Source organism: Ciona robusta, chromosome 13 (genome assembly GCF_009617815.1).
Source record: "Ciona robusta chromosome 13, ASM961781v2".
Lineage (NCBI taxonomy): Eukaryota > Metazoa > Chordata > Ascidiacea > Phlebobranchia > Cionidae > Ciona > Ciona robusta.
The window spans coordinates 2,724,272-2,750,669 of NC_143247.1; the positions used below are offsets into that span (position 1 = coordinate 2,724,272).

Genomic DNA, 26,398 nt, shown 5'->3' on the forward strand with positions numbered 1-26,398 from the left:
GTCTGCTTATCCACAGACTACAATAGCGTTGGCAACTCAACTACTACCTATAACATATATATATATTTTCATACAAATTTCCCAACAAAAAACATAAGCAACAAAAAATAAGTGATCTTTGCTTCCAGTTTCCATATTTGAAGTTGAAAATTTCCACTCCGAAAATCCTCAGCGAATTTTAAAGCGAAATCGAACCGGAAAACTTGCGGATATTCTTATTTATCATTCTACAGGGAATATACAACCACAAAGCAGGTACTGAGACTTGGAATTTTCACGTTTTACAGTTTGAGTCCTGTTTGTGTGACTGTCTGTAGTGTATTGGATGAATGTAACTTATTTATCCTTGCATGACAAGACAGTTATGACACGTGTTCTGTTGTGCAAATAGTAATTAAAATTGTATTTAATAATGGTACTCATTCATTAATATCTAAAAATGAATGTAAGTATTTGTAATCGCGTGGCGGGGTAATGACAGTCGTTATAACACGGTTGTTTTGTTTTATACACCCCGTGCCAGCTTATAAGTTACCACATATGTAACTTTATGGGTGATTATATTTTGACTATGGAGGTTTTTCGTTTTTTTTACATGTATACGTGTATCTGTATTGTATATATTTTTGGACTAAGTTATGTTACATTAAAGGACTTTTAATTTACCATTTAAATACATACAGAGCATGCACAACTGGTATGAATGAATGTGAACAACTATGTCTTCCTTCTAATACAACAACAGAAGTTGTGGCTTCATGTAAATGTAGCATGGGGTATAAGGTGGATGCAAACAATATTAAACAGTGTAAAGGTAGGCTGCTACTTTGTAAGACCTTATATACATATAAGCTTTAACTGTTCTAGGTTATAGGGTATCTATTGTATAAGGTAGTTTTCTACTTTGTAATATCTGATCATACAATTAAGCTTATAGGCTATAGAATATATATATATATTGTTTTAGGTGACATTGCTAAAATACAGTTATACTCATAGTTGTCAAATATGGGGAACCTCATTGATTAATGTGGTGAATGCAATATACTTTGGCTCTGCTTGTTTGTATAGACACCTAACGGCAGGGTAAAATCTGGGGTGACATTGTTAAAACACAGTTACACTCATAGTCATCAAACATAGGGAACCTCATTGATTAATGTGGTGAATGCAATATAATTTGGCTCTGCTTGTTTGTATAGACACTTACCAGCAGGGTCAAAGCTGTTTTTTTTTATATTTAAAACTGGGATGCTAAACCCTAGGATGTCACCCCTGTTTTATAAATTACAGTGACATCTCATTTACCCATAATACTATTACTATTACGCATGATAAATAACCTTCCGTATTATAACTTAAAATAATTTTAGCTATTGAAGAATTTATCCTGTATGCTACTGATAGTTCTGTAAGGGGTATTCACCTAAATGGAGAAGAAGGTGCATTATCTCCTATTATGGATCAAGCACGTCCGGTTGGGGTAGATTTCTTTGCAAGTAAGATGTCTATGTTTATTTTATATGGGTGAGGTTATAACACATTATTGACTAAATGGTAGCACTCTGGGTGTTGGGGTAATAGACTGACACCCCAGGTCTCAGGTGTGCCTCACTGAAGACCTCACCCTTATATAATCTCTATTATTAAGTGTCTATACAATGCTTAAATGGAGTTTAAATAGTAGCACCCTGAGTGTTTGGGTAATATACCTACATCCCAGGGCCAGGTCTCAGGTGAATCCCACTGAAGACCACACCCTCATAGAATAGAATATCTATTATTGAATGTTCAAAAACTGCTGGAGTGGGCTCTAGATGGTAGAACCTTGGTGTTGGGGTATTAAGGCAATATGCCTACATCACTGGACTAAAGTACCCACCCAAAGCCTTTACTTTATAAAACAAAATCATGTTTCCTCAGAAAACAACACTATACTGTGGACGGACTCGTCGGCAGTTGCGATAAAAGCATCCACGCGTGACGTGACATCACAATGGACAATATATTCTCCTTTTCCGCAACAACAAGAAGCTACTTCTACAACACCAGTGCAGTGAGTTAATATTATTATTGTTTTTTTGGCTTTTACTGTATGTATATATGTACCTTATTTATCCTCGCATGGCAGGGCAATGACAGTCATTATAACACGGTTGTTCTGTTTCATACACCTTGTGGCCCTATTCTAACATTAGTATTATTTAGAGTAAGGTAAATATTGTATGGTATTCAAATTACCCTACAGTACTTATTAGCCTAAAGTACTTTGTTGCCACATTACATTATTTCTATATTTTTAATACATTTTCTATGTCATCATGTTAATATATTATGTTGATATAGTTTCCTATGTTACAGTATGACACGAGATAGATATGAAGGAATAGCTGTGGATTGGGTAGCTGAGAATGTTTACTGGACTGACTCCGGATCTGATCAAATTAAGGTAGCTACGTTGTGATAAGCAGTTATGCAAGACCAATGCTTTGGATCTTTATGTTTAAATTATAGAAACATGATGTTGCTTCAAGGCATATATACATTTATATAGATCTTTAATAGATCTTCTGGCAATTTTTTTATCTGTAGTCTTAACAAAACATCCTGGCGCCGTGGCATAGTGGTTAGCGCGCCTGTCTGTAACCCAGAGATGATGGGTTCAAGGCTTGGCGTTGCTACTATTGTGGGCGTATGTGTCCTTGGGCAAGACACTTAACGCAATTGCTCCAACCCAGTGGTCACTAATGGGTTGTCCAAATTATCAGCAATACATAAAAAAAAATCTCCAAAAAAAAAAAATTACCCACGAAGTAACATACATGGTAACTCATAAGCTGGCACGAGGTGTTAAACACGCGAGGATAAAGTAAGTTACATTCTCAAATAAAGTCGCCAAAAGATCTCTTTTAGTAATTTTTACTTTAATTTCTGAAAATTATTTTTTCTAAAGGTAGTGCGAATGAATGGGTTATATGTTTACACAATTTATCGCGGGGGTCAATTGTTACGCTCCATCGCCCTTCACCCTGTTGCTGGGTTATTGTTTGTCACTGACTGGGGAACCAAAGCTGGAATTATCCGGATGAAACTAGATGGAACCGGTGTAAACTGGATTGCAACTAGACTTGGTTGGCCAAATGGGATTACTATCGATTTTGGGGTAAGTTTTTTTGTTTATTTGTTAAAGGTTTAGAATAATTTATGTTTTGTATTTGTGGGTGAGGTCTTGAATGGTGTAGAATGCAATAGTATAAGACCTGCGATGTAGAGAACATTTGGTCTGTTACTACAATACCCAGGGTGCTGAACCTATTAGGGGTAATGTGGATTAAATCACTTGATCGAGGACATATACACTGTCAATGGTAGTGGTATTTCTGACTAAAACTGAAGTGTCGGTCAAATACAACTTAACTTATATAAACACCTGTGAAAAGTGGTGCAACCAATTCAAGGTTATTGTTTTGTTGACACTTTACTAAACTGCCAATACACCTATATATACATATATACAGATTTTCTACTTTTTATTTCAGAGTGATAGATTATATTACTGTGATGCCCAACGTGATACAATCCATTCAATTGATTTCAATGGAAATAATCGTCAACTAGTTTATGACGAGGCACAGTTCAGAACATATGGTATCGATTTTTACAACGGAAAGCTGTATTGGTCGGATAGGTGAGTTGGTTAAGCATTGGGCTTGAAGCCAAAGGGTTGTGTGTTCAATGCCCATGTAAGTTAAATGGGGTAAATGCTGAAAAAGGCGTAAATTTGTAAATCGGAATGTATAACTAATTGGTATTGGGCTAACTTTGACCTAAATTCTGCTTATCCACACACTGCAATAGCTTCAGCAACTCGACTGTGGGCATGGGAGTGGCAACCATGGATAAGTCACTCAAGTTCCCACCCACGAGGATATAAATGACCAAACCAACCAAAAGTCATGTCTGCTTATCCACACACTGCAATAACTTTAACTCGACTGTGGACATGGGAGTGGCAACCATGAATAAGTCACTCAAGTTCCTACCCACGTGTGGATATAAATATGAAACCACCCTGAAAATGTACTTTTTTCAGTCACCATTTACGAGGATCAATAAACGTATGTGAAGTTACGACCCAATGCACAAATAGTTCAATCAAATGGCTTGCAAAGGGATTATCATTACAGTTAAAAGATATGGTCATATTTAGTGCAAGTAGACAGAATGGAACAAATGTGTGTGCAGTTAATAATGGTAATTATGACTTAATAAATATTTTATTTGTTTCTATGTGTTATTGTACATAATTTAATGATTTTTTTTATTAGAATTTGTATAAAAAGCAGTACAATTGATGTTTTTTTTTATTTACAAATTGTCCTGTTAAAATAAATGTACCTTGTTAAAATTTGTCATTTTGTTAGCTTTATATGTTCCTTTTTTGTTAATTTATTCAGATGATGTAATATATGAATTATTCATGTGCATATGATACTTTATTAATGTGCCTACGATATAAAATGAATGTGCATATATTATTTTATTAACGGCATTTTATTTTCATGAAAATGATACTTCGTTTACGTGCATATGACATAAAATTCATGTGGCTATGATATAAAATTCATGTGGCTATGATATAAAATTCATGTGGCTATGATATAAAATTCATGTGGCTATGATATAAAATTCATGTGGCTATGATATTTTATTCCCACTTGAAAATGATATAATATTACGTGCATACAACAGGTGGTTGTGAGGAATTATGTTTTCACGTTGGAAACAACGTTCGACGATGTGCATGTGCCCATGGTGTTTTGACGGCAAACAATAGAAGCTGTCAGCGTGAGTTTAAAGTTTCCTTAATTTCCTTGGATTTTTTTACAAATGTCTTTTAAGTAATTCAAATAATCATGAAGGTTATTTACATGATAAGATTTTCATAGCATGAAATTTCTCACAAAGAACTGTATCACGTTATTCATTTTTAATTTAGTTGTATAACACCAACTTTGTATGACCTCACATATACTATTTATATGACATCATAGTATCTGCATATGACATTACAAATATACTTTATTACAGCACACAAACAATACATCGCATATTCTGAAAGCAAACTCATTCAAAGCATCAATGTGGATGATCTTAATGATCCAAATGCCCCATTACCTGGGATAGATGTAAGTTTATAATATATATAAAAAAACACCAGTGAAAAATGATGCAACCAATTCAAGGTTATTATTTTATTGACACTTTGTAAAACTAGCTGTCAAAAATACTAAAGTGTTGGTCAAATACAACTTAGATTAGATAAACACCTGGGAAAAATGGTGCAACCAATAAAATACTAAAATTTTCATAAGTCTCATGATACTCATATTTTCATGTGATTTTCACAGAATCCTGACCTCATGAAATCCGTGATAGCACTGGCAATGGATTATAAAGGCCATCGTATGTTCTACAGTGATATGACTATGCGTAACATATACAGCGTGAACACTACATATAATGGACGTTCAATATCAAATCCACAACTTGTAGCAAGAGGTAATTTGTTTAACTTAATAATATTTAAATATAAATGGCTGGTTTGTCTGCTAGGTGTAGCGACCACGCTTAATTTCTTCCAATTAAATGTAAATATGTTTTTAACTGTTAGCATGTTTAAAAACTGTTGTTTTGTCTATAATTTTAAGCCCTTTAATATTTTATATATATTTGTCTTTTATTCGAAATATGTCTAATAAAGGCCTATTCAAGGCTCATCGCTGCTACTGTTGTGGGTGTATGTGTGCTTGTGCAAGACACTACTGGCAATTGCTTCAACCATGTGGTCACTAACGGGTTGTCTAAATATATATACATATATTTTTAGGCCCTGTTTTTATCGAAATATGTCTTATAAATGCCTCTCCACCAAAAGTTGTCAACTTTTCTATTATTTTGTTCAGATGTTGGTCCTGTAGAAGGCTTAGCTTACCACAAAGTTGAACACGCTCTGTATTGGACAAGCTTAGTCCAGCGGGACATACGACGTCAGCTTCTTAATTCTACCAACATAGAAATCATAGTACCTGAACAAGATGTAAATGACCGCTTGAGGGCACTAGTGCTTTACGAATGTGCGAGGTAAGAATGTGTGATTTTTTATTAATGATCCGCTAAACCTAGCATAATATTCAAGGTTATTGTTTTGTTAACACTTTGTAAAACTAGCCGTCAAAAATAGTAAAGTGTCGGTCAAATACAACTTAACTTATATAAACACCTGTGAAAAGTGGTGCAATTAAATTAGATCACAAAATTCTACTGAGACTAAACATAATACTTTTAAAAGTTAAATATTATATACAGCATTTCTTTTATACATGATACAAACTGGACAGTGTTCATAATACACAAGTCATAATAAATGTTAAAAACGCTTACTATTAATAAATTAATGAATTTAAAAAAAAAGTTATCAAAAACTTAAAAAACACAGTTATGACACTGGCACTGTATGTTAGAATCACAGTGGAATGGTCCCAATTGTTATTTACTTCTTTTCTTGTGGTTATAAGATGTCTATGGTCACGGCGTGTTAATTGACTTGTATTTTTCTTGTTCGCTCGCTGAAAGGTTTTTCATCCATTTTAGCTTGTACTCTCGAAAAACTTGGACTGAAAAAATAGTTTTCGGCATGTTTTGTGTAAATTAGAATATATAATATTAGATTTTAAAACAATTGATGCCCTTAATCTATCCTTAGAATGCATATGTGCGACTGAAATTGTCAGCCATACATTAAAAAAAAACTGTAAAAAACCCTAAACAATTACCCACAAAGTTACATACATGGTAACTCGTAAGTAAGCACGCGGTGTATGAAACAAAGCACCTGTTATAATGCCTGTCGTTACTTAACCACGTGGGGATAAATAAGTTACATTCGCTCATTCATTGTCTAAACATATTTTCCCACCTTTTGGTACTGGACGTACAACCACTGTAGGTTTATAAGGTTTTGCTTTTTTTCTTGGTATTGTGATGTCACTACTATGTAACAATGAACCATCTGTGATGTCACCATCCACATGGTAGAACTCTATACTGCCTGTAATTGCTTCAGAAATATTTGCGAATGATTCTTCTGTTGCTTCTAGTTGATACTGTGATAGATGTAAGTCAAAATTGAATCTTTTTAAAATGTTTGGTTTGGTCTATTCTAATGTCCTACAGCATGGCCCATTACCCAAGGACACATGCGCCAAGAATGGTAGCAGCATCAAGCATCAAACCCACTATCCTTTGGTTAGAATGCAAGTACCTCACTGGTTAGCCACTACGCTACAAATTACTGTGAACCTATATTACCACATCACAACCTTCTGTATGACATCACAATCATCCTTGTTTCTTATAAATTACTCCTATTAATGTCTTACACCATGGCATGCGATGGGACTTGAGATTTAGAACAGAGTTGTTCCATTACTTCTACAGTGGCTGTATAAATCATATATTATCTCAAACCCCACCTAAATCACAGGTCCCATGGCGTGCATTCCTATAGGACCCCACTCACATAGAATAGAATAACATCACAATCATTTTACATTACCTCAAACCCTTGCCATCTCCTGCTGTTAAACTGAATTTTCGGCGAAATTTGATTTATTGTTAGTTTCAATCCGTCCCTGAGACGCATGATCACATGCTCTCTTTCAGCCAATCGAATGCCTTCGTGTGACTTGTCTTCAGTCTTCTTCCATTCTTGGTTTTGCTCCATAGCTTTTGATATTAATTCGGCAGCTTCTTTTGGAACGATATGAACACCTTGAAATTAAATAGGATGTTTTTTTATGTGCATGTTAATGCCTGTGTAAAGTGGTGCAACCAATTCAAGGTTATTGTTTTGTTGACACTTTGTAAAACTAGCTGGTAAAAATACCAAAGTGTCGGTCAAATACAACTTAACTTATATAAACACCTGTAAAAAGTGGTGCAACCAACTCAAGCCAAAATCACTCACTTATAATTTCTGGCCTCTCAACTTTTTGATGTACAAGTACCTTCACATCAAACATTCTATTATTCCATACCAACTCTTCGCATAATTCTTCTATTTCTATGTTCCTCTGCGCCTTTTCTTTCTCCGAGAAAGCCAGCACCATTAATTGACAAGGAACTGTGACAGTAACACTAACAGAATTTCCAGACTGCGCAGATTTTGGAGACGGCAGCAAATTTTGCTGTAAAGTTATATCACTCCATTCCCCATCCCCAAATTTGTGCATCACTTTCAAACTTGTCCAGCTCTCTGGTGCCTTTTGGTGGCTCACTGTCGTCACAGGAACGGTCAGCGTAACCTTAGTAGGAAGAGTTACACCATGTTGTAACGATGGTGTCTTCCCCATAGATTGCTTGGTGACTGAAATGATGGAACTTGATGCAACTAGTCTTCCATCTATACCTGTGGTGGGATATTTATTTGTGAAATTTTATCTAAATACTGATAATATTGTGGCTATAGTGTTTGGGGTATTGGCCCAACTGTCGCTTAGTTTCGAATATTTCTTGGTGAAGTTTTGGCAAAAACTGTTTCGCATTTAAAATAAATATAACAGACTCTGCTTAATTCTTATACAAGCATCTGGCACATTGATTAGCACGCCTGCTTATGACCTCGAGTTTATGAATTCAAGGCTCAATGCTGCTACCATTGTGGACGGAAGTGTCCTATCCAGTAGTCACCTATGGGTTGTCCAAACTGTTAGCATGCAGAAAAAATGACCTAGTTTCAAGTATTACATGACCGGCGTCAACATTCAAGTCTTACCATTGACGTTACTTGTCCCTGTATTAACAACTGCGTCTTCTCGCATTCTCCTCACGTATAGCTCCACCAAGTGGTCCAGATGACCGATAGTGGCTTCCTCGAGATGAAGAGCAACATCCGGATCAATCGTGGATCGGATGAGATCACCAGCGGATGTTAAAACAAACCTGTCAACTCTTGGTGATGTGATTACCACAAATTTACCTGCATTTTGACAAAAAATAATTTACAGTGTTGCCTTTATGGTTTCTGTGGAAATATGTTAAAGTGCTGCCTTTACAGCCTATATTTCTGATAAACATATAGTTTTTTTACTTTTACAATCTTTGCCATGAGTAGAAGGACTGAAAAATATTTTGCCCCATCAATAAAAACACATTATGTTACAATACGCAATAAATAGCCAAAAAAAAGTTAAGCAAATCAAGTTTTAAATAAAAGCGAATTAAAAAAGGTTTAAGAATATATTTCCAAACAAATCTCAAAAGTAAGCCAATAGAAAACCATACCTAAAAACTGTGTGTTGGTCACTGCATAAAGGTGATTATCTCCGTTATGTTTCTTTGTCTCCACCCGAGTTGGAACTCGTTCCCACTGGAAGTGGCGTGTACAAAGTATAATCACGTCATCATATACATTTACACACTCCCCTAGAATCCGCATCCTTAGCGTGGCATCTTTGTGCAGGGTATACGCGGCATGTGCCATGCCAATGTCAACTACGTGGCTGCATAACTTGTCATCTTGTCCCAACGATATTTCCATGCTAAAATGAAAGACTGTTATTTTATATGTGTTTTTGTACATAGTTTGGGGTTATAATATCATTGGTGTCATCCTATACACCAGACACACATGGTGTATTCATACACCTCATGCTCACTGTCAAGTTATAACATGGGTGTCTTCTTATACACCAGACACACATGATGTATTTATGCATCTCATGCTCACTGTTGTGTTACAATACGTATACATTTAATACACAATTCACAATAACCCATACACCTCATGCTCACTGCCAAGCCCACCCACCCTTTATAATCCTGTGTAACAAACTTGACAAGCACATCGCTCCTCAAAGCTCCTTCGGGGATTTCCAGCTGCGTGTAGAACGGGGACACAGCATTTCCTCCTTCCTTTTTTACTCTTGTTTCAAACACATTGGTCCTTACAGGAGCAGGGTTATCTTCTTTGTTTATCTTATTCAGCTTTGTCTCCAACTTATAGTAGGTTGGGGTTTGGGACAAAGCTAGTCGTGCATAGTTAGCGGATCTGTATGAATTAATGTAACTTATTCCTGTGTGGCCGGGCAATGACAATTGTCTATGTTTTACACTTACGAGTTACCACATATGTAACTTAGTAGGTGAATATTATTCTATATGATAGATAATATAGACAACCCATAAGGGACCACAGGCTTAAAGCAATTTTTGTTAAGTGATCAAGGACACATACGCCCACTATTGTAGCAGTGTCGAGTCAATAAACGTAAATATTTGTAATAATCCAACTCACGATATTCTTCTTCCTTTTTTCCTATTTTTCTTCACTTCCTCTTTTACCTGCTCCTCCTTCTCCTCTTTGTACTCCGGGATCACTGGAACCTCTTCTGGAGCCTCTGTGATTCCTGGATCTTCCTTGGATGCGGTTTTTGGCTCTGGAGTACCTGGTGGAGGCTCTGGGATCGTTTCTATAGCAACCTCTTCAAACTGGGATGCCATGTCAACTTTTTTCGGTAAATCACGATTATTTTTATGATCGTGATCTTTTTCACAATCGTGATCAGTTTCCGTGATATAAGTCTTCTCAATAAGGTGTCGGCCTCGTGAAGGAGACGGGGAAGACTTCCTGGAGGGAGGAGGGGAGCCGAAAGGTGATCCAACCACAACAGGCATCTGGGGGGACCTTCTTTGATCCTAATTCGAATATTTACAACAAAATTTCACACTTAAAAACTTTTGTAAGAACCAAAAGATATCACTTCGAAAATGTTTCTTGCTTTAATGTAAATTTCTTAAATGCTTGACTTGCCTAAAGGTACTTAATCCTTAGTGGCTTATAAAATACATAACATTCTTTATAAACAATATTTCAATCTACTTTAATTCATAAACAGTTCCTGTCAGGCATACGGATACCTTAATCAAAATCACAACCTAACTTTTAAACCAGCTCCCAAATACAGCTTGTATCCATACATTGTGTTATAGCAACCCAAATTTAAAGCATAAGTTATACAATCCCCAGACTTATTGACACGGTATCAACACTGGCTTTGTTTATTTAGGTAATATTTGTTTTATTCATGTTTACTTTTCAATGAAAAAGCAAATACTATGTACTAATATATAACCAAAACTTAGCACTTTTATATATTGCCAATGCCAATAATATGTGAATGAATGAATGTAACTTACTTTATACTCGTGTGGCCGGAAAACGACAGTCGTTATAACACGGGTGTTCTGTTTCACACATCTTGTGCAAGCTTACAAGTTACCACCTATGTTACTTTGTGGGTGATGTACTTTTAGATATAACCAATGCTATGTCTTTGGATACGTCTAAGTTTAAGCCTTTAACTTTGTAATGCATGGTGTCTGGAATTGTTGTGATTTTTGATAATATTATATTTAAAACTAACCTTTGAGTTTGGTCGTTTTTTCTTGGAGAACTTGCTCGTTAAAACAAAGCCTTTCCCGTGTTTCTTTGTGGATATGGCATTCTGTTATAAAGATTGTACAATATGGCAGAGAAATCTTGTACATGTATAACATATGGAGTGACATACAAAACATCTATTAAACAAGTGTTTATGTATCGATACATACACATTATATACATATACACAAACACACACATTCTCCATGAATGGTCTTACAACATAGCACGCCATGGGACCTGAAATTTAGGCTAAAGTTGGCCCATTACTATGGCATGTATCTTTAATTCTATATGAGTGAGGTCCCACATTCCACCTAAGATTTATACCAGAGATGATCCATTACCCCAACACTTCATACAAACATAATTACCTTTATCTTTTCCACATTATCTTGTTCCAAAGCCTCCATGACATGCTGTAGATGTTTCTCTTCTTCTTTCTGCTTCTTTGTTAAAGACATTTCTCTCATACGACCTTAACCAAATCTAGAACTACAAGTTTAAATACCATGTACATATGTCTGGTCTGTAGGAGGGTAATTTATATGATACTTTGTAAAGCTAGCTCTTTTTGCAACTATAACCAGATCTATATACAGATTAATAACTTTCAATACCACTTACATATTATGTTTGCTGTGGAATATAGTTTAAGTTCTATATGATGCTTTGTAAAACTAGCTGTCAAAAATACTAAAGTGTTGGTCAAATATAACTTAACTTACATAAACACATGTTAAAATAATATCATAATGCAGTTGTCCATTTACCCTTACTACTTAAAACTTAAAGATGAGCAAATGCTAAAAAAAGTTAAACGTTTCACTTTTCAGCAGTGTTTACCATTAAAAATTAATACAATTTTAAAATCTATACAACCAAATTTTAACATATCCAAAAAAGACATTATTATTCCAAATAATAATCTCGCAGCACTGCTTTGACCTAATATCCTATTACAGAACTTCTCATAGCGAAATATGCCTTCGAATTAAATCCCACTATTCATGTTTAACAATAGACATGTCACAATAGCTTTGTCATAATAGCCATTATCACAACACAGTGTGTACGTTCTAGTAACCTGGCACGCCTACTAAGTATACATGGCATTTAATTCCTAATACCTTTAAATGCCTTTATACAGCAAGTTTTATATATAGTAGGGGGGAAATGGGACACCTTTAGCACATAATATCCAAATATCCTTACCGTGTTTATAAAAATAGTTTTAAACAGTAATCATAAACCAACAACGAAAACTAAATAATAGAGCAATAACAAACTATAGCTTACATAAAAATATACTATTTTTTTAGTAGCCTAACATGCACTGCCAAATAATCCATAAAAATTCATATACCCAAATAAAAAAGCCAATTGTCTAAAACAATTTTAGCACAGAACTGAGCTGGCATAAAAATCCACAGTTTTTTTTGAAAAATAAAGTCTTCTGCCACTACGGTCACTATTTGTTTGAACAGATTCCTTGTAAACAATTCAATGACTTTCATTCTATCTCTTCTATTGTTACTCAATAATCAGTCATTGTTACACGCGTGCCTACTCCATTGTCCAACTAATGACATGAAAAAATAGAATTTGTTTCAAAATCCTAGAATTCTGTCCCCTTTAAATTGTTTTATTAACTTAAATATTACTTTGTGACTAAAATTTCTTTGTTTTTTTATACATAAAGTATTTTCTTATATACTAAATACATGGTGTATTCTTACACCTCATTGCGAGGTTATAACATGGGTATAACATTCTTATACACCAGACACACATAGTGTATTCATACACCTCATGTTCACTGTTGAGTTATAACATGGGTGTCTTCTTATACACCAGACACACATGGTGTATTCATACACCTCATGCTCACTGTCAAACCATTAACAACAAACATATTTTACCCACAGACCAAATTACATTTTCTGGACCAACTGGAACGAAAGAAACGCGAGTGTCTCAAGATCAACATCTAGTGGCCGTAATATCAAATCAATAATTTCAACGAAGATTAAAACACCGAATGCTCTTACCATAGATATCATAGTGAAGCAATTATATTGGGCCGACGCCTCGTTAGATAAAATTGAAAGATGTGACTTTGATGGTGGAAATAGACAGGTTGGTGTTACTGCTATTTACTTTTATTTTACTATGGGGTATGGTAATAGAAAAGTGAGCATTAATCTAATTTATTAATATTTCTAGGTGTTTAGTTTACGTCTATTCTATATGGGTGAGGGCCTGGGTTTTAGACCAGATTTGGCCCATTAAGCCTGTATGATATCTACTGTTGTTGCCAAACCACGAGAGGATAAATAAGTTACTTTAATGCATTCACTCAAATAGTTATAATTTACAAATTAAATTTTTCCCAGGGTATAATTTCCAATGCTATGGATCATACTGTAACTACAGCAGGTTTTTTGTACAATTGCCAAAAGAAAATTGGCCACATCTAATAGTTATAATTTAATGTTTTTGTATTTCAATGGTTATAATATCCAATGAATTGGACCAATCTTTCCCCCAAAAGTAATCACCCACAAAGTTACATACGTGGTAACTCATAAGCAGGCAAGAGGTGTATAAAAAAGAACACTCGTGTAACAATGACTGTCGTTGCCCCACCACGTAGAATAAATAAGTTACATTCATTCATTTAAATATTTATAGTTCAACAGTTATATTTCCCAGGTTATAATATCCAATGGTCTGGATCATATCTTCTCCCTTGCTGTACTTGGTAAATACTTATACTGGAGTGATTGGGGCAATAGGATGATATTAAGAGCTAACAAATGGAATGGCGGGGCATTAGAAATCATGAGAAACAGAAGCTACCCTCACCCACTGGGTGTAATGGCTGTGTATGATGATAAATGTGAGCATTTATATATATAATATTATTTTTATATATATAATGTAAGTATTAAAAGTATAGTGTTGATGCTAGGCGTTTTATAAGTCTGAAGGCCATCTTTTATGACTATAAATTTAAGTTATATTTTGTTAATATCTGTTCTTACTCTAAAACATGGCTCCTAAATTCAACTGCATAACGTAGGGGTTGTCAGTGTCACTCTGTTTTCGTAACAGGGGTGACAAGATATGTTTTAGAACCCCAGTTTTAATCCTAAAATAGATCTTACCTTGTTGTTAGGTATCTATACAAACGAGCAGAGCCAAAGTATATTGCATTCACCACATTAATCAATGAGGTTCCCAATGTTTGACAACCATGAGTGTAACTGTATTTTAACAATGTCACCCCAGTTTTAATCCTAAAATAGATTTTACCTTGTTGTTAGGTGTCTATACAAACAAACAGAACCAAAGTATATTGCATTCACCACATTAATCAATGAGGTTCCCAATGTTTGACAACCATGAGTGTAACTGTATTTTAACAATGTCACCCCAGTTTTAATCCTAAAATAGATTTTACCTTGTTGTTAGGTGTCTATACAAACAAACAGAACCAAAGTATATTGCATTCACCACATTAATCAATGAGGTTCCCTATGTTTGACAACCATGAGTGTAACTGTATTTGCAAAAAATATTTTAGGCGGTCGAGATCCCTGTGACTCGGCATCTTGTAAATATCGCTGTGTCGTACTTGACGATGGTTCAGCAGCGTGCATGTGCCCTGATGGGGTAATATCGGACGAATGTGGGGGTAAGTTGGTGCATTTTGACGTTTTTTACAATTTGTTTGGTGTAAGATTAAATTAAGGTTATTATTTGTGGACTTTTTTTAATCTAACTGTTAATTTCATAAAGTTTGCCTATTTTTTTGTAATAAGTGGTAAACGGGGTGTATGAAACAGAACACCTGTGTTATAACGACTGCCGTTTTGCGGCCACGTGAAGGTAAATAAGTTACATTCAATCTTTATTTTGCCTTACAGCTCACACAGTATGCACAAATGATCAGTTTGACTGTGGAGAGGACCAACACCTAAGATGTGTGGCTTATATATACACATGCGATGGTACACCTCATTGTAGTAATGGGGCAGATGAAACTGATATTTACTGTAGAACCAGAAGTTGCAGGTGAGTTGTTTATCCATGGTTGCCACTCCCATGCTCACAGTCAAGTATATAAGACTGTTATGTGTAAAACCAAGACCGTACATTGTTTTCTATATGGGTAAGGTCCTACAGCATGGCATGCTATGGAACGCAATATTTACACCAAGAGTGCTCCAACCCATTAGTAACCACTGGGTTGGGGCAATGTCAGTTAAGTGTTTTTCCAAGGACACATAACCCAACAATGGTATCACTATTGAGCATCGGGTCTCAGGTTATGATGCCCAACCACTTTGCCTCATTTTTACACTTAAAATTGTTAAAACATACAATGTCTAATCAGTGTCACACCAGGCACCCATAACATTACACCTACACACCTACATAGGGGTTTAATTTAATAAAACATAGTTAGATTCCACCTTTATACACAGGGATGGCTACTGGATGTGTGAGAACGACACTTGTATTGATAAACGTCGAGTATGTGATGGATTATCTGACTGTGATGATGGGAGTGATGAAGATCCCGATATTCAGTGTCCTAATTCACCTTCAAGGTTGTCTAGATGTAAGTATGGGGTATACTACTGTTTATATTGTAATGAGCATGAGATGTATGAATATATGGTGTTATAATGTTTATATTGTTAGCATGAGGTGCATGAATACACTATGAGTGTCTGGTGTATAAGAAGCACCCATGTTATAACTTGACAGTGAGCATGAGGTGTATGAATACACCATGAGTGTCTGGTGTATAAGAAGACACTCATGTTATAACTTGACAGTGAGCATGAGGTGTATGAATACACCATGAGTGTCTGGTGTATAAGAAGCACCCATGTTATAACTTGACAGTGAGCATGAGGTGTATGAATACACCATGAGGGTCTGGTGTATAAGAAGACACTCATGTTATAACTTGACAGTGAGCATGAGGTGTATGAATACACCATGAGTGTCTGGTGTATAAGAAGCACCCATGTTATAACTTGACAGTGAGCATGAGGTGTATGAATACACCATGAGGGTCTGGTGTATAAGAAGACACTCATGTTATAACTTGACAGTGAGCATGAGGTGTATGAATACACCATGAGTGTCTGGTGTATAAGAAGCACCCATGTTATAACTTGACAGTGAACATGAGGTGTAAGAATACACCATGTGTGTCTGGTGCATAAGAAGACACCCGTATTGTAACTCCACAACAAGCATAAGGTAAATAACCAACCCTCTACATTACAGTACCATGTAGTTATGGAATGTTTAGTTGTGGAGATGGTAAATGCATCCCATTGAGTTGGAAATGCGATTCTGAGTCTGACTGTGATGATGGTTCAGATGAAAATTGCAGTAAGTTTTAATTTTATGAAAAGTTATAACTGTTTTTTACATATAATATTTACATAAAAAGGTTTTTACAAGGTCAGTTTTATGTATTTTAATGTTTCCTCTAACCTTCTACGAAACATTGGTTTTTTTAGGTCACAAAATAAAACAATTGACAGAAGATTTCTTTTAGATTTATAAATTATAATACACTTTTTTTTTGTCAAATTTGAAATACTATGTTTTAGTTTTTTTAAATAATTTTTTCCACCAGACCATACATGTCCACTCGGCCACTTCCAATGCTCCACCTCTCATAAATGCATCCCATTGTCTTATGTTTGTGATGCGGACAAAGACTGTTTTGACGGGAGCGACGAGGCAAACTGTAAGTTTCAATTTTGCTGACTCATAAAGACAATTATGTGATACAATTCAAAAATAACAATTTTTTAACTTTTTTAATCGAATTTTTTAAACTTTTTGAAACAAAATTTCCCTTAAAAATTGTAAAATGCTAAATCATGATTTTTTCAAAAATTGCTGACTCACAATGGCAGGTTCGAGTAAATGTCGAGAGGATTTCTTCAGTTGTGTTGGTACAGGTCATTGTATACCTGACACCTGGGTTTGTGATGGGGAGGTGGAATGTCCAGATGGATCGGATGAATTGTCATGTGGTATGTGGGTTTGTGACTGGAAACACTGGTGATTTTAACTGGAAACACTGGTGTTTTTAACTGGAAACATTGGTGTTTTTTTAGCTGGAAACGCTGGTGTTTTTAACTGAAAACATTGGTGTTTTAAACCAGAAACACTGGTAGTTTTAATAAGGACAGTTCTTTCCAACCGTTAATAGTCAGGTTTAACACATGTGTTTGTCTAAAAATATTAAGTTTTGTATATATAATAAATTATACAAGCTTTTTTTCCGAAACACCGACATTTTCTGTCTGGAAACACTAGCCTTTTTACATGGAACACCTTTTTTGACTGGTAACACTGAAATTTTATTCCAACACTCATAGACATCTCATGTGGCGCGGATAAGTTCCGATGCGATAATGGAAATTGTATTTCTATGGCTTGGAAATGCGATCGAGAGTTTGACTGTGACGATCATAGTGATGAAGTTGGTTGCAGTGAGTTAATTTTATTTTCATTTTAGCTTTTTTGTTACCTAATAGTATTTGAAGGAAAGCCTTTTTGCATTTTTTGTGCTTTTTTGGCTTAATTACAGAGTAACAAAAGTCAAAATCCCTGGTACATTGACGTGTCTTACTGTAGGACATTACCCAACAATGAAATATAGTGTGCATATACAATGTTGGGGTAATGGACCAAATCTAACCTAAATCCCAGGTTCTTATGTCATTCTGTAGAACCTCACCCATATAGAATACAATAAAAAGAAAATAAAGAAAATACATTGCTCAACCCAATACACATTAAAGTAACGGCACATTCAAAAAGTCTGTATTACAATATAATAGGCTAACTTTTATGCCCTCTGGCATAAATTTCAGGCCACCATGTAGGACTTCACCATATAGAATATAAAGTAGGGTGGGGGAAGACGGGACACTTTTAGCACATAATATCCAAATATCCTGAATGTGTTAGACAATTAACACCGGTCTATGGGAGTCGTGAGGAAACAGTTTTGTAATTCTTTAAATGTTCTTTGTTCAATATCAAATGGATCGAGAAAATGAAATGAAAAGGTGTCCCATCTTCCCCCCTCTTCTAACCCATCATACACCCAGGTTATGGCGCATGTAAACAGTCGATGTTAGAATGCAAGAGTGACGCTGAATGCTACATGCATGAATGGAAATGTGATGGAGATATGGATTGTAGTGATGGTACCGATGAAATGGATTGCCCACCTTCTCCTACAAGTGCTTGTCCTGTTGATCATATTCCTTGTGGAAATGGTGGGTATTTATGGTAGGTCTATTTTATATGAGTGAGGTCCAGAGTTAGCCCATTACCTCAGCATTGTATATGCGCATTCTATTCTATATGGTTGAGGTGTTACAGCATGGTATGCCATTGGACCTGGGGTTTTAAACCAGAGTTGGTCCATTACCCCAACATTGTATATGCACATTCTATTCTATATGGGTGAGGTCCTACAGTGTGGCAAGCCATGGGACCTGGGATTTAGGCCACAGTTGGCCCATTACCCCAACATTGTACATGCACATTCTATTCTATATGGGTGAGTTCCTACAGTGAGTCACACCATGGGACCTGAGATTTAAGCCATAGTTGGCCTATTACCCAAACATTGTATATGCACATTCTATTCTATATGGGTGAGGTCCTACAGCGAGGTATGCCATGGGACCTGAGATTTAAGCCAGAGTTGGCCTATTACCCCAACATTGTATATGCACATTCTATGCTATATGGGTGAGGTCTTACAGTAAGGTATGCTATTGGACCTGGGGGTTTAAACGAGAGTTTGTCCATTACCCCAACATTGTATATGCACATTCTATTCTATATGGTTGAGGTCCTACAGTGAGGCAAACCATGGGACCTGGGATTTAAGTCAGAGTTGGCCCATTACTCCAACATTGTATATGCACATTCTATTCTATATGGGTGAGGTGCTACAGTGAGTCACACCATGGGACCTGAGATTTAAGCCATAGTTGGCCTATTACCCCAACATTGTATATACACATTCTATTCTATATGGGTGAGGTCCTACAGCGAGGCATGCCATGGGACCTGAGATTTAAGCCAGAGTTGGCCTATTACCATAACATTGTATATGCATTTAATTCTATGGGGGTGAAATTTGTAGCTCCCGTTATTTTGTTTCATAAAATTTCGCAACTTTTTATCTTCACTCAGGTTCATGCATAAACTTGAGCAAGGCCTGCAACAATGTATCTGACTGTACTGATGGGGCAGATGAAAAGCTATGCTTCGTCAATGAGTGTGAAAATAAGCAAAGCAATCGGTGCCAGCAGTTGTGTATTAACAGAGATTACAGGTATTTTTTTCTGGAAACACTGGTTTGGTGATTATTTACCTGGAAACACTGCTTTGTTTTTTACCTTTTTTTAAATGGAAACATTAATTTGTTCACCCAAAAAAATCTATAAGAATATAAATATAAGTGTATGTCTTACTAGAACTATTACAATTATGCTTGTATAGTTTTAGAAAAAAAATATATATTCTCCAGTTACAACTGTAGGTGCTAATATAGACTTTTTTGGCTGCTCTGGTAGAAAAAATTCTATTTTATGCCTGGTAGCAGAAATAATTGGATATTTTTTCAACTATATTTTACATTTCTTCTGCAGTTACAAATGTGGCTGCAGGCCTGGTTTCCAACTAAGTACTGACGGTTATTCGTGCTCGGAAATAAACGAGTGCGCTCACATTGTACCCCCATGTTCACAAATATGCGAGAAATACCCCAACACCTATGAATGCAGTTGTGCCCCTTCCTACTATAGGGATCCATTAAATAGAAGAAACTGCAAAGCTGGGAGTCACACAGGGGAACCATATATATTGTTCGCTAATGAGTATGTTTAATTTAATAATTTATTTTTAATTTTAGTGTTATTAATGAATATTTGCTGAGGAGTATATTTAATTCGCCTTTTTTTACAAGTGTTTTTTATGGAAATTATGAGCGTTGTTAATTGTAAAACATGGTTAGGAAATATGGGATATTATGTGCTAAGGATATCCATCTTACCCGTACAGTACTGTACTATAGTAAAAAATGAAAAAAAAAGTATTTTTTTTATAAATTAAATACATAAAGTAAAACAAAAGATAATAAAAAAAAAATAATGAATAAAAATTTTCCCTTAAACAGATATTTTCTCCGGCAACTTTCTTTGAACGGTTCAAACCACAGCTTGCGATTGGCTCATCTTAGTCACATGACCGCGCTTGATTTTGATTGGTCGGGACAAAAGTTGTATTGGAGTGATACAACAAGATCTGGGAGTTCTATACAAAGAATGAATTTAAATAAGTGAGTTTTATTTAAAGATTTTTGTTTGTTCTTTTTTGTTTATTGTTTTTCTTTTTTCTAAATTTGTTTATTGTTTTTCTTTTTTCTAATTTGAATTTTATAGATTTCAATTTTTTTCAGCTGTTTAAGGTTTAAAAGTTTTTCAATTAAAAGTTTTTAATTTTTGAATTTTTAGAACGTTCCACCCCAGTGATTTTGGTCCTGGAAGCGACCAATCAGGTATCGAGACGATCCACCAATCTTTACTGAAAGTGGATGGATTGGCTGTTGACTGGATTGGAAGGAACATATACTGGAGTGAAAGGGGTAGGTGGTGTATGTTTTGTTTGTCTTATGTTAACTTATTTATGTTGTTTTTCTTTGTTTTATTATGGTGTATGTTTTGGGGGGCCAAGTTTTTGTGCTTAATTATTTTTGTTGTAACAGTTTGTTTATCTTTGTTTTATGTTTAATGACTTTTATTTTGTTTTGTTTATTTTGCATTTATGATTTTATTTTGGTGTGTTTTCTCTTCTCTTTGTCCTTAAATAACATGATCTTCGCTGTCGTTTTGTAAGCACAAGGTGTATGAAACAGAACACCCGTGTTACTGCCCTTCCCACTTCAGAATAAATAAGTTACATAATTTATGCTCTATGCGTTTTCAGTATATTAATCCCTTTTTTTAACCAACATTATGACATCACAGACAAGAACACGATAGAGGTTTCAAAATTAGACGGAAGTTTCCGGAAAGTTCTCGTCAGGTCTGGATTGGAGGAACCTCAAGCTATTGCTTTGTTACCAGATAAAGGGTATTGTGGTTTTTTTTCATTTGTATCAAAGTATCAATCTCAATGGCTAGACTCTGTTTCAAAAAAACTTTTTAATGCGGTGTTTTATAACCCATTAGGGACCACTGTATTGGAACAATTAATGTTAAGTATTTGTCCAAGGACACTAAGTCCATAATAGTAGCAGCATTATGCCTAAGTATCTTCTGGTTACTACAACAAATTTACATACATGGTAACTTGTAAGCTGGCACGAGGTGTATGAAACAGAACACCTGTGTTATAACGACTGTCGTTGCCCAACCATGCAAGGTTAAATAAGTTACATACGTGGTAACTTGTAAGCTGGTACGAGGTGTATGAAACAGAACACCTGTGTTATAACGACTGTTGTTGCCTCACCATGCGAAGATAAATAAGTTACATACGTGGTAACTTGTAAGCTGGCACGAGGTGTATGAAACAGAACACCTGTGTTATAACGACTGTCATTGCCCGCCATGCGAGGATAAATAAGTTACATACGTGGTAACTTGTAAGCTGGCACGAGGTGTATGAAACAGAACACCTGTGTTATAACAACTGCCGTTGCCTCACCATGCGAGGATAAATAAGCTACTTTTATTCTTACTGATACCTTTTACACACATATACAGGTATCAAGTCTTTTTATATGTAGGTACCTGTATTGGTCAGATTGGGGGAGTGATCCACATATAGGGAAAATAGGAATGGACGGAACAGACAGAAGTGTTATAATTCATAACAGGATACTGGGTAAGAATTACATTTTGGAAGAATAATTTCAATGTTTAGTATGAATTGTTTAAGCATTACTAATAAATTACTAATTTGCAAACATATAAAAAAAAATTAAAAAATAAGGTGTATGGAACATAACACCGGTGTTATAACAACTGTCTTTGCCCTGCTACACAAGGATAAATAAGTTACTTTCATTTATTACATGAAGTGTCAAAGCTGTTTTACATGTACTTGCATCATGTTAATAAATACTTACCATTAAATATTTTGTTACAAAATTCTGATAATTTTTATTCTAAAATTCCACTAAAGGCCAGCAGACATCACACAGTTGGCCAGGAGCTGCCCTTGGTTGGCCTAATGCACTAACTATTGACTATGCTGCAAGGAAGCTATTCTGGGCTGATGCTAAAGAAGGATATATTGCCCATTGTGACTTAGATGGCGCTAATGCTGCTATTGGTAGGTGTTTATTTGTCTTTAACCCACAGGTTATAGATTCAAAGCTCGATGCTGCTACCATTGTGGGCGTATTTGTCCTTGGGCAAGACATTTAACAGCAATTGCTCCAACCCAGTGGTCACTAATGAGTTGTCCAAATTATCAGCCGTACAGTACTTTACGAAGTTACATATATAGTAACATATAAGCAGGCATGATAAAACACCAAAAAGTTACATATGTAGTAACATATAAGCAGACATGATTCCAGGTCGCATGGCGTGCCTTACCATAGTATCTTACTCGTATAGAATATAAGAACCTCTATATAGAAATATAGAATCTAACACACAAAATATGTTTTTTTACAGTTGTTCAAAGTCCTGATAACAGAGACAGCCGAATTTTTTCCATCTCACTTTTTGAGGATAGTATTTACTGGACAGATTGGTCACAAACATCTATTATGACATCATACAAGTTTAGGTCAATTCACAATACTACAAATGTTCATCCCATTCATAAAGTTGTGCATATTCCCATGGATTTAAAAGTAGTTCACCCACTAAGACAGCCCATGCCAGGTATATATGTATTATATAATGTTCCATTGCATTTTTTAAAAGTTTTTATTAAATCTAATGAAATACTATAGTAGGGTCCGAAAAAAGGCATCTTTTCGTTCTATTTTCCTGTCCCATTTGGTAGTAAACAAAGAACATTCAAAGAATTATAAAACTGTATCCTCGCGACTCCCATAGACCGTTGTTAATTGTTTAAACACGATCAGGTTAATATGTTGATGCTAAAGGTGTCTAGTCTTTTCTCACCCCACTATACAGCTATTTAATTGACTTTTATGAGACCCTTTTAAAATTATAGATTGGTACTAAACCTTTCCCTTTTTCCTTATTTTTTAACCCTAGGACCCATATAGAACAGGAAGCAAAATACCATATAATTTAACTTCCAAATCTGTAAAATTTCAACCATTATTTAGCGTCACCCCACCCTTGTCTAATAAACAATGGCGATTGTTCTGATTTGTGTCTACTGTCACCTGGTGGGGGAAAATCATGCAGTTGTCCCGAAAATTTTATTTTACAAAAAGACGGGATTTCGTGTGTACAGAACTGTAGTTTTAGTGAGGTAGGTACTACTATATAGTGTATGTTTATACTATATATATATTACTTGTATGTTTTAACTGTCTGGTCCTGATCTAGTGTCTCTGAAGTTGGTCGATTCTCATCACGAAAAAACCTGAATTTATAATAAATTTATCATCAGTGTATTTCTTCTTGTTTAAACATTAAAAAAATCTCTGCTATGCAATTTAACTGGTTTTACTTTTTCTAATGTTTAAACTGGGTTTTAAGGAAAAGTTAACCTTTTTTTCCAGTTTGTATGCAAGAACCACAAATGCATTCCATTCTGGTGGAAATGTGACACTGTTGATGACTGCGGTGATTATTCGGATGAACCAGATCACTGTCGTAAGTTTATTTTATACATTTGGTGTTTATTGAGTATGCAGTATATAATGTAACTTGACAGTGAGCATGAGCTGTATGAATACACCATGTGTGTCTGGTGTATAGGAAGACACCCATGTTATAACTTAACAGTGAGCATGAGGTGTATCAATACACCATGTGTGTCTGGTGTATAAGAAGACATCCATGTTATAACTTGACAGTGAGCATGAGGTGTATGAATACACCATGAGTGTCTGGTGTATAAGAAGACACTCATGTTATAACTCTACAGTGAGCATGAGGTGTATGAATACACCATGTGTGTCTGGTGTATAAGAAGACACCCATGTTATAACTCAACAGTGAGCATGAGGTGTATAAATACACCATGTGTGTCTGGTGTATAAGAAGACACCCATGTTATAACTCAACAGTGAGCATGAGGTGTATGAATACACCATGCGTGTCTGGTGTAAAAAAAGATATATTAAAACCCACATTAAATTAATACAATACTTCCACAGGTCATTTTTTCTGTACACCAGGCATGTACCAATGTGCTAACACTACCAAATATACCAACAACTCATGTATTAGCCCAAGCGCAATATGTGATGGGACACCACAATGTACTGATGGGTCAGATGAATTGAATTGTGGTAAATACTGGTTTAAACTAGTTTATTCTGGTTCTTTATTAAGTTAGAACTAAGTGAATACTGGTTTAAAATAGTTTATTCTGGTTCTTTGTTGAGTTTAGAAAGATGTGAATGAATGAATGTAGTTTATTTATTCTTGCATGGCATGGCAACGACAGTTGTTATTGCACATTTTTAGAATGTTTTCTTCCTTTTTTAATGTATGGCTGACAATTTTACCAACCTGTGAGGAAAAACTGGGTTTGACCAAATGTCGATAAGTGTTTTCCCCAAAGACATATAGGCCACAATGGTAGCAGTATCAAACCTGTGCCCTCTGGGTTAGAGAGAGTGCCTGCCAGCGCTCTGCCAGAGCCAGTGTGTAACACATTTAGACTCCTGATAATACGGTTATATAATACTGTAAATAAAATAATACTGTCGCTGCTACCATTGTGGGTGTATGTGTCCTTGGGCAAGACAATTAACGGCAATTGCTCCAACCCAGTGGTCACTAATGGGTTGTCCAAATTATCAGCCATATATAAAAAAATAAATAAATCCCCCCCAAAAAATAATCACCCACAAAGTAACATACATGGTAACTCGTAAGCTGGCACGAGGTGATAAACCCGTGTTATAACGACTGTCGTTTTCCGGCCATGTGAGGATAAAGTAAGTTACATTCATTCATTCAAATATTCTTTTTTAACCACCAAATGGGAACATAAAAATAAAAAACCTAAAAAAAGAAATATATACTTTGAAAAATATATATAAACAGAAAAACACACATTCAACCCGCTATTAAAAAAATTAATCCGTCATCTAGATCACCACGTATGCCTCCCCACGCAGTTCCGATGCTCCCATCCTCCCAAATGCATCCTCCGGATGTTTAGATGCGATGGGAAGAAGGATTGTGATCAAGGAGAGGATGAAATTGGATGCGGTAAGATCATCTTTATTTTTTACTTCTTTTTTTTGAGATGTAAAAAATAGATTATTCTTATTTTTGAGATTAATCTATCTTCTTTTTTATCCCTTTTTCAAAGAATGTTTTTCCCTTTTTTATTATTTTTCTTTTTGTGATATGTATATGTATATATATATATATTTATATATATATACTTCAATGTTCTAAGTTTTTTTTACGTTTTCACTTTTTTTCATGTAATAAAAAGAAAATACCTTAATTATAAAATATTTTTTAAGCGCCAGTTTCGTGCTCATCAACTGAGTACGAGTGTCAACCGTCACCAAACAACGAGACCTCCTGTATTCCATCGAGATGGAAGTGCGATGGTGACGTGGATTGTTACCATGGCGATGATGAAACGAACTGCACTGTTACTACATGCATGGTTAGCTAAAATATGTGTTTTTATTGA

The 26,398-nt window shown here is 35.4% G+C and overlaps 2 protein-coding genes across 2 annotated transcripts in view; one reads left to right on the forward strand and one right to left on the reverse strand.

Moving 5' to 3' along the window:
* The window catches only part of LOC149725799 (prolow-density lipoprotein receptor-related protein 1-like), a 64,027-nt gene that overhangs the window by 23,197 nt on the left and 14,432 nt on the right, over nt 1-26,398 (forward strand). The window contains exons 37-71 of the mRNA XM_089891429.1: nt 129-255; nt 684-814; nt 1,374-1,499; nt 1,924-2,056; nt 2,362-2,449; nt 2,954-3,163; nt 3,540-3,688; nt 4,094-4,254; nt 4,753-4,848; nt 5,092-5,189; nt 5,412-5,562; nt 5,967-6,144; nt 13,432-13,642; nt 14,219-14,405; nt 15,093-15,203; nt 15,436-15,583; nt 15,997-16,133; nt 16,814-16,921; nt 17,172-17,285; nt 17,458-17,577; nt 17,926-18,039; nt 18,664-18,834; nt 19,766-19,907; nt 20,224-20,451; nt 20,751-20,912; nt 21,088-21,218; nt 21,601-21,706; nt 22,365-22,462; nt 22,763-22,912; nt 23,263-23,475; nt 23,892-24,040; nt 24,294-24,387; nt 24,894-25,028; nt 25,840-25,959; nt 26,223-26,371. Of these exons, the coding sequence (XP_089747555.1) occupies nt 129-255; nt 684-814; nt 1,374-1,499; nt 1,924-2,056; nt 2,362-2,449; nt 2,954-3,163; nt 3,540-3,688; nt 4,094-4,254; nt 4,753-4,848; nt 5,092-5,189; nt 5,412-5,562; nt 5,967-6,144; nt 13,432-13,642; nt 14,219-14,405; nt 15,093-15,203; nt 15,436-15,583; nt 15,997-16,133; nt 16,814-16,921; nt 17,172-17,285; nt 17,458-17,577; nt 17,926-18,039; nt 18,664-18,834; nt 19,766-19,907; nt 20,224-20,451; nt 20,751-20,912; nt 21,088-21,218; nt 21,601-21,706; nt 22,365-22,462; nt 22,763-22,912; nt 23,263-23,475; nt 23,892-24,040; nt 24,294-24,387; nt 24,894-25,028; nt 25,840-25,959; nt 26,223-26,371 (4,946 nt within the window). The remainder of the gene's footprint in view (nt 1-128; nt 256-683; nt 815-1,373; nt 1,500-1,923; nt 2,057-2,361; nt 2,450-2,953; nt 3,164-3,539; nt 3,689-4,093; nt 4,255-4,752; nt 4,849-5,091; nt 5,190-5,411; nt 5,563-5,966; nt 6,145-13,431; nt 13,643-14,218; nt 14,406-15,092; nt 15,204-15,435; nt 15,584-15,996; nt 16,134-16,813; nt 16,922-17,171; nt 17,286-17,457; nt 17,578-17,925; nt 18,040-18,663; nt 18,835-19,765; nt 19,908-20,223; nt 20,452-20,750; nt 20,913-21,087; nt 21,219-21,600; nt 21,707-22,364; nt 22,463-22,762; nt 22,913-23,262; nt 23,476-23,891; nt 24,041-24,293; nt 24,388-24,893; nt 25,029-25,839; nt 25,960-26,222; nt 26,372-26,398) is intronic.
* LOC149725800 (uncharacterized) lies at nt 6,146-12,261 on the reverse strand. Its single transcript, XM_089891498.1, has 10 exons — nt 11,878-12,261; nt 11,487-11,567; nt 10,358-10,758; nt 9,872-10,111; nt 9,346-9,602; nt 8,837-9,040; nt 8,030-8,470; nt 7,619-7,833; nt 6,980-7,166; nt 6,146-6,677 (listed from the first exon to the last, which is right to left on the reverse strand). The coding sequence occupies exons 1-10, from the start codon at nt 11,974-11,976 to the stop codon at nt 6,589-6,591; spliced, it is 2,214 nt and encodes a 737-aa protein (XP_089747624.1). The 5' UTR covers nt 11,977-12,261; the 3' UTR covers nt 6,146-6,588.

Excerpts from the sequence above, each read along its gene's own strand:
- LOC149725800 (XM_089891498.1), bottom strand. The coding sequence starts at position 11,976 with ATGAGAGAAATGTCTTTAACAAAGAAGCAGAAAGAAGAAGAGAAACAT. Across the intron at positions 10,112-10,357 it reads AAAAAAGGAAGAAGAATATC|ATCCGCTAACTATGCACGAC; the intron begins GTGAGTTGGATT and ends TAATTCATACAG. Across the intron at positions 7,167-7,618 it reads GGAGATGGCAAGGGTTTGAG|TATCAACTAGAAGCAACAGA; the intron begins GTAATGTAAAAT and ends CATCTATCACAG.